This window comes from Belonocnema kinseyi, chromosome 7 (genome assembly GCF_010883055.1).
Source record: "Belonocnema kinseyi isolate 2016_QV_RU_SX_M_011 chromosome 7, B_treatae_v1, whole genome shotgun sequence".
NCBI classification, from domain to species: Eukaryota; Metazoa; Arthropoda; class Insecta; order Hymenoptera; family Cynipidae; genus Belonocnema; species Belonocnema kinseyi.
Genome location: NC_046663.1, coordinates 133,868,189 through 133,876,817, shown reverse-complemented (window position 1 = coordinate 133,876,817; position 8,629 = coordinate 133,868,189). Strand labels below are relative to the sequence as shown.

The window sequence follows — 8,629 nt, the reverse complement described above, 5'->3', positions numbered from 1 at the left end:
CATTAATATTCCCAAATTACCGAAAATTAACATTCCTTCTTTTTCGGGAAAATACACTAATTGGGAAAACTTTCGAGATTTATTCGACTTGGAAAAATATTAAAAGGCGTTATGACAATAAAAGGTCTTTGATTGTTGCTCATTTGAATGAAATCGCTAATATACCTAATGTTAATGATAATTATGTAAGTGATTTAAAATTACTTCGCGATACCACCAATGATGCACTTTCTGCTTTAAAGAATTTGAACCGCCCTACCGATCAATGAGACGATATTATTGTTTTCTGGACGACGCGACGTCTTGATGTAGCGTCATTAAAAGAGTAGGAGACGCAGCTAGGACCGAGTACAGATTACCCATCCTATGAAACTTTAGACGATCTTTTAGTCACAAGAATTAGAACCTTAGAAACAATTCAACTTGCGAAAACTGGAATAACAGATAAAAATAAAACTAACAAGTCGCAATCGTTGATAACAGAAAAGAGTTTTTACTTCAAAAACATGCGTGTTTCAATTGTTTAACTCCTGGGCATAAACCGTACGACTGTTCCAGCAAATTCACTTGTGTTAAATGTCGTCGCAAGCATAATACTCTTTTACATTACGAAAATAAGGATCGATCTGGGAACTCAGCAGTCTTTGATCCATCGATAAATTCTACGGGTTCATTTTCAGTCAATTCTCAAGTGCGGTCTACCTCGCAAATCAATAATAATTCAAATAATCAGGTAAATTCCGAACCTATATTGACGGTAAGAGGGGCTCATCATGACGCACTCAATAATAAAGTAGTGTGCCTATTAAATAATTACGCTCACCTAACCCGTTCTACCTTGCTAGCTATAGCAATTATTGAATTGGCCACGGATAATGGTAGATCGAGAAAATTCAAAGTACTGTTGGACCAGGGCTCAGAGTGCAGCTTCTTATCTGAAAAAGTACTTAAAATATTAAGACCCTCTTATCAAAAAATTAATACACACGTTTACGGTGTAGGAGGAGAATTTATAGGTACTGCCAAAAGACTAGCGAAAGTTTGGTTGCGTCCTAAGGAAGATAATCAAAATCCTCTTGCTCTACAGGCTCTCGTTTTACAAAATCTCAGTTCTTATTCCCGATCAGAATTTCCAAGAAACTATGACCTTCAAGGATTAAAGCAACTGTGTTTAGCTGATCCTGATCCCTTTGGGTTATCAGATATTGGTGCTATCTTAGGGGCCGACAAATTTGGATCGTGCTTGTTGTTTGACCTAAAACAAGATACATTAGTAACTTTGATCGCCCAAAATAGCATCTTTGGTTGGATTCTGCCTGGTCCAGCACGTTAAATTTCGGAGCTCAGTTCGACCTCCGTTCATTTAAGAATTACGACTGAAGCACTTCACGAGGATTTATCTCGTTTTTGGGAAATAGAAGAAGCTCCCTCTGAATCTCTCTTAAGAGAAGACAATGTACTCTGTGAAGAGCATTTCATAAACACTCATAAACGCTTGCCATCAGGGCAGTATATGGTTCGATTACCAATTAAGATTGGTCCTCCGATAGAAATAGGAAATTCTTTTGAAAAGGCTAAATTAATATTACAAAAGGGTCAGTCTCGATTAAAAAATAAACTTAAACTTTTTATAGAATATTCCGATTTTTTAACTGAATACCAGGAACTGAAGCATATGGAATTGCCTCCAAATTTTAAAAGTTCCGATGCTTCTCAAACTGTCTATCTTCCTCATCATCCTATTCTAAGAGAAAGTCTTTCCACTACACATTTGCCCGTGGTTTTCAACGCCTCCAGTCTTACGTTTAATGGTACTTCTTTGAATTCTCACTTGCATATTGGGCCTAAATTATTAACTGATTTTGTCCCCATCATTTTGTGATAGCGAAAACACCCAGTAGTTTTTGTACCTGACGTAGAAAAACTGTTTCGTCAGATTAGTGTTGATCCAAGAGACTGTGATTATCAGAGTATTTTAAAATACTCTCAAAAAAGGGAACTTCAGGCCTGGCGATTCACTACGGTCATCTATGACACTGCATGTGCTCCTTATCTGGCCAATAGAGTCATCAAACAGTTGGCAAAAGACGAGGGAGGTAATTTTCCTCTAGCCAAACCTATTCTTGAAAATAATCGACAGGTTACACAGTTGATGAAGAAAGGAGGCTTCCATCTAAGAAAATAGGCCTCCAATAATGAACAAAATTTATCTGACTGCCCTCAAGGTAATCATCAAAGGACTTTTGATATTCTTTCTGAGGAAGATATTCAATTGAAAGTGTTAGGCTTGTGAAGTAAAGAATAATAAATGAACTTTACTAAACTTCACGAGGCTAGCTACGTGCTAGATTTTCTTCCCATCAGGAAGTTGAAGAATCTGGAAGTGCATAAAAGCCTATAGGTAACCGATGTCAGAAAAGCAGCAACTAAATTTGGTGTGACATTTGTCATAGACATCGGAAATAATTTTACAGTGTATCTTCTTCAAAGACTACAGAAACTTTTTGTTGAAGAGTAAGACATATTCAATCAATTTCAACAACCGTGCGTTGCAAAGCAGTTGTTCATGAACTTTTTTGAGGACAATGCAACGAGATCAAATTTTCTGACAGTGATTAAGCTTACATTTACGATACTATGTCTTATATACCGCAAAATCTGTTGAGTTTTGCAAAAACTTATAATTTAGATGCGTCTTTTACGAAACAAATTATTATTGCTGCAAAATTATCAAGCGATAAATATTTAATGCCAATTGTGAATCTGATTAGCAGTCACTCTAGCACATGCATTTCTTTGTAACTAGATGAATGGAAACAGCTTTAAAGTTATTTTAAATACATATCATTATATTTAAGTGGGCATTATACACAATTAAATAGGGAAAAGAATAATTGATTTTCTCAATTTTATTATTATTTGGTAACACTGGAACGAGTAGAAAAATCAACCAGATAGAATTATCCATTCTCAATGAGAAAAAAGCATTCAAGCATCGTATTAGATTAACTTTTAACTTTCTAATCTCATCAGTCACATGACTTAGTCCGTGGTTATGATGTATAACCGCGTTCACCAGAGTAAAAGTTTTTAAACAAATTAATAAAATAGGGATTAAAAAAGTTGTTTCTTGTAATTTTTTGTAATTTGTTTATGAAATAAATTTTAACTCTTTGAAACCTATTAAGGGGGTCACCTCATGAAACGCCCTGAAAAAAGGTTCTTTTTCAAGATTTTTTTTGTCAAGAAAGAAACGATATGAATGCATGATCTTTTACATTTATTTGTAAGTACTTCTGAACAACATTGCACAAAAAAACCAAGTCAAAATTTTACAAAATGGCGGCGTTATTTATGGCGGACTGGGATGCCTCGTGACTGGAGTCGTTGAACGGCGTAAGGATAGCGTCTGTAATTTTTGTCTGAATTCAATGAAATTATTGTTTTTACTCAGTACACTCATTTATTCTATATGAACCACTAAAAACCCAAAGACAATAGTGTCACTGTCACTTTCACTGTCATTTGATTGTTGCACTTGCTGTTCCTGTTGATCTTGTTGCTCATATTATTGCTGTAGATATTGTTAGTAATGGTAATCCTGTTGTGGGAACTGATGAAAGGTGTGTGTGTTTTGATACAGTTGGTTTGTATCCTCAAGAATTCCAAACCAATGAGTTTCGCCCAGTTTATTCGAAATGCGGTGAATACATGTTTTTCTTTATAAAACAAGAAAGATAAAGAGAAAATTGAGCATTTAAAACTTCCAGATGGTTTGAGAATAGTACGCACAAAACAAAAAGGAATTTTTATGATTTCCGTTAACCTGGCTCTTCTTAGCTCTCTCTCTCTCCCCTGCTGGAAGTAAGAACAATTCAAAAGGATAGAAAAATATGTATGGAAAAAGATAGAGATATTCAATCCTTCCCAAATCCCTGGCTGACCGAAGTGCATCTTCGTTTAGTAGCAGTTAATAGGCGTACCGTCGGTAACTTTAAGAATGTTATCTGGATGCTAGGGCCACACAGTGAAAACCTCAGACAACAACGCTGCGATGCAAGTGAGAGAGAATTTTATTTTTAAACTTCGCGCCCAACATATTACTTGAGCTATTATTGATGCGCTTAAAGTCACGTTCAGCAGAAGGTAATGACATTTTTTTACATTTTTAACGCTGCAAAAAAAAGTATTGCGATTACTCCGTGAGTTTCAGATAGAAAATTTAACGTAGAATTTGAATCTCAACAGTTTAAAAGTTGATCTTGCAGTTTTTTTGAGATTTTTTAAAAAGGAACCAAATGGGGACCCAATGGGCTCTTTACGTGTACTTTGTTGAGGTTCCTTTCGGTTCCTTCTGTCCGCCAAGGATGCACACTTTGCATCCCACAAACTCTATCTTTTCCTTCCACGCTCTATCCGTCGCGTGCGCTTAGATCTATCTCTTTGTATCCCTGACTCTATCATTTACAGTCACAACTATCTATCTTTTTCTATCCATGGTATTCATAACAGTCTATCTTTCTCTATCACTGACTATCCCTTGTGGCCCCATGGACCTATCTTTTTCTATTTTTGTTATTCACAAATGCCTAGCTTATCTATCCCACACTGAGAAACTTTTTGAGTATGTGTTACTCTGTAAGTTCATGTGGAACTCTAAATGGACGAGTGGGAGCTATACTTGGCATGAGAGCAGCAGGTGCTCTTATCCGAGTATCCCAGGCGCCAAGTCGGTATACCAACAGTGCCATCTAGTCGGCGTTTCCGCTCGCTTTCGAATGAGAGCAACCGCTGGTGTTCATTTATTCTAACAAAATTATGATTTTTCACTTGGCAATTTTCTTTCATGCTTAATTGTTTAAAGATTTCTTATAGTATTCAATGCAAATTTTTAATTAGCGACATCAATTTTTCTATTCCTGCTAACAATGTTTTAACATTATTTTTAACTGGAGTCGTTTTTCATGTTTTGAATTTTACAGATAATTTTGAATTTGTTCAAAATAGTTTATATTATTTATTGCAAGACACAATCGAGGGTCTTGTTATTTTAGGAATCTACAAACATTCCATAATATTATTAGAAAGCAGGTTAAAATATTTAATAATTCAGAAACTAATTGTAGAAAATGCACTAACATACAGGTGCTTTTTAATTATACTTAATTAACAAAATGAAAAATGTGACGTCCATGCTGCTGCTTCTTTACTGAAACCATTACGCAGAGTATTATTATCACTATTATTATTATTATTATTATTATCGTTATTCCTATTTCCTACGAAGATAACTCACAGCGGCGTTGTTGCTTTATTTACTAAAAAAATATTTAAAAATATAATAACGATTATGAGTACATATTGAAATTTTTATTATCTACGTCAATTATTTTTAAGATATCTTTATAATATGAGCAACTGCTCTATTGCTTTTTCTTCGCTATTGCAAATAACTTATATTTTCTATTCAATGTGCCTATTATACATGTTTGCTTTGCTGTTGCATAAATAAGTATTTCTCTTTATAATATGTTAATAATGAAATATGTCTGCTTTATATGTTTTCAGCTTTGAATGATCAATAATAAATTAAAATATTAGAGCATATATATATGAATATTCGATCACAATTTTTTTACAGAATAACCAAGAAAAGATTTGAAGAAGTAGTTGTTGAGTTGAAAGAGTTGTTTCCGACTATCAAGTCTGATAATTGGTACAGCAGAAATCGTTCGAATGCTCGTGGACAAGCTGTCACCTTTTCTGGTTCATTATTGAATTATTATAAGGTTTATCGCAAAAATTTACCAGCAGCTCATATTACAGATAGCAGTCCTGCTTTAGAGAATATTCAGACTAGTTTTGAAGGAAATTATGGTAATAAAATGAAATAATATTCATGACACTAATTATTATTTGTCCAACTCGTAATAAACTATTACTCTGTCTTTTACTATTACCGATACAAACAGGCATTTAAATTTGAAACCTATGACCGATGAAAATCGATCGAGTTATGATATTGGCATTATTCTCAGTACTTGGAAGGACTCATTTGAAACGAAATTCAAAAATCTTGTAAAACATCAAAACAAAAAAGTTTTTATAAAGTATGAAACGTACTTGAACACATATGTATGTTTGAATTGTTCATTTGGCCTCGAATTGGTAATTATTAGTTTTTCTACTGTCATCGAGTACAAAGTTTTTTGTTACATTCATTTTTCATATTACAATGTTCATTTCATATATTATAGCTTGAAACCGACAGCTATACAATTATTCAAAATTTAGCTAAGGAGAAACGCATTCCCACAACAGTAGAAGACAACTTTCGCACAATTTTGGGAACTCGTTGGCCTGTTTTGGCGGAGTTGATTTTCAAGCATGGTGATAATTCACATAATACAAGTATCAAAGAATTTAAACACAAACATAATAATATTAGTAATGGTACGTTTCGTAAATAAATCAATATTTTACTATTCTATTGTGTGTAAATTCTTTGAACTGCACAGATTAGCATTTTAATGATTTTTCTTTTATTTTAGTTCCAAAAACAATACTCGCATTATTTTATGCTGCATACACCTTCACTAAAACTACTACAATTACAACAAAGAAGGAAGGAAAGTTTAACTTTCCCCGCGATCAATGTGTTGAGCATTTCATAAAATTGCTTCCAATAATTTAGAAAAATGATAATTTAATATTCATGAATTGTATGTAACTGTGTAGAATATTTGCAATAATTTTTAATTTATTTTAGAATGAAACCGACGTCATCGATTATAAGGTTCAACATAAAAAAATATTAAATAATGTTGGATTAGATGCAGCACCGTATTTTATTTTTTGCGGCGATTTGAATAATATAACAAAGTCTTTTTTTGTTGTGGATGTTCATCTTTATGACGGGAAAGATCCTTTACAAGCTGTAGAAAATTGTCTGAAAGCGTCTTTGGCTCTACATTGTTGGACAACGACCTGTGTTAACGTATGGCTATATTTATTAGAACACGTATACTCCATACGTCCATATCTGTCCTGCGCATTTCTACCATCGAAATCAGCTAAAACAGTGTCTAACTACATTACTAAGATCGATCCTTCGTTCACAACTCTTACAAGTATATCTTGATTAAATTAATTGATATTTTTCATGATTATTTTTGTTATAAATTCTTACGTTGTATGTAAATATTCTGTTTCAGGATTAAAAGACATTGTATCTACAGATACGGTCGCTTCTACTACTACGGTTGTTAGTACTAATATGCCTGCTCCTGCATAGTCTTTCCATTCTCTGCATCACAATTATTTATACTTGCGTAGCTGCGCTTAAGTTATTTATCACATTACTTCTACCCAGTATTATTAGATTTACTTTTTTTAAATGGCTCAGTGATCTAATTACGTAAACTGTCAATATTCAGTGAAATTTAGCTTATTTGAATCACCTTTCAGACACTTATCTATAAATATATTTTATAGCAACAATAGAATACTTTCATCTATTTAATACTGTTTTATCATTTATTATTTTACTCTATGGAGAACCGGGCTTCCCTCGGAAAATAGTTAATTTGTTATTTTAATTCTTAATTTAATTTATTGCGAACAAGTTCTGTCCGTCTTTACAGGATGCAATTTTACAAATAATAGAAGAAGCTGAAAGTAAACAGGAAATAAAAGTCAAAATTAAAGAATGTATTAGATTACACTGTAGTATTTTTCAAAATTTTAAAAACGAAAAAAAAATTTCGAATTTTTGAAATCAAAAGGTTATTTAGAACCGATACAATTCGAAGTGCGAAAAACTTTTACAGAAATAATTAAAGGAAATAAACAATTTTTGTAGAATCGCCAGTTTATGGCTATCGCATACCACTAACTCACTCTTTGAAACATTTTTTAGGAATTCCAGGGTCAGAATTTTGGAAAAAAAATTTTACAATTAATAGCGCTGTAAATGAATACATATTGCCACTTTTCGTGTATTATGATGAAATTGAAATTGGTAACCCTTTAGGCAGTCACAGTGGTAAAAACAAATTCGGAGTTGTATATGCTTTCATAGCTTGCTTGCCAGTCTACATAGTGTCTCTGTCAGAAAGTATTATTTTCTCCATGATAATTCGGAGTGAAGATTTGAAACAATGTAGCAATGAATTTTTTTTCGACATATCATTAGCAAATTGAATTTTTTAAGAGAAACTGGTATCACTATATTGGTTGATAATGTTTTTACCGTTTTCAAATTTCAAACTGTATTGATCCTTGGTGATAATTTAGGTCTTGACGCTATATGTGGAATGGTAGAGTCTTTTAAGGCAAACGTTTATTGTCGAATTTGCACCGCCAATTCATTTCAGTGTTCACTACTTTGTAATGAAACTAAAAAGCTTTTGAGGACCGTCCAAAATTATGAATTGGACTTATCGAAGGCCGATACACATGCAACGGGCTTGAAGGAAAATTGCGTATTCAACCGTTTGCATAATTTTCATTTTGCGATAAATAAGAGCGTAGATCTTATGCACGATGTGTTGGAGGAGGTTTGTGTATATGTCATCAGAGCTATTCTACATGAGTTTATTTTTAATATGAAATTATTTACAGTAGAATT

The 8,629-nt window shown here is 33.2% G+C and overlaps 1 protein-coding gene across 1 annotated transcript; it reads left to right on the top strand.

The window, feature by feature from the left end:
* Positions 1-4,987: 4,987 nt before the first annotated feature.
* On the top strand, positions 4,988-7,294 carry LOC117176685 (the record flags this gene model as incomplete). Its single annotated transcript, XM_033366937.1, has 7 exons — positions 4,988-5,145; positions 5,642-5,865; positions 5,951-6,168; positions 6,258-6,453; positions 6,552-6,683; positions 6,768-7,130; positions 7,215-7,294. Coding segments are annotated over 7 exons (1,371 nt in total), but the record flags the coding sequence as incomplete, so codon positions are not given.
* Between the last annotated feature and the right edge of the window lie 1,335 nt (positions 7,295-8,629).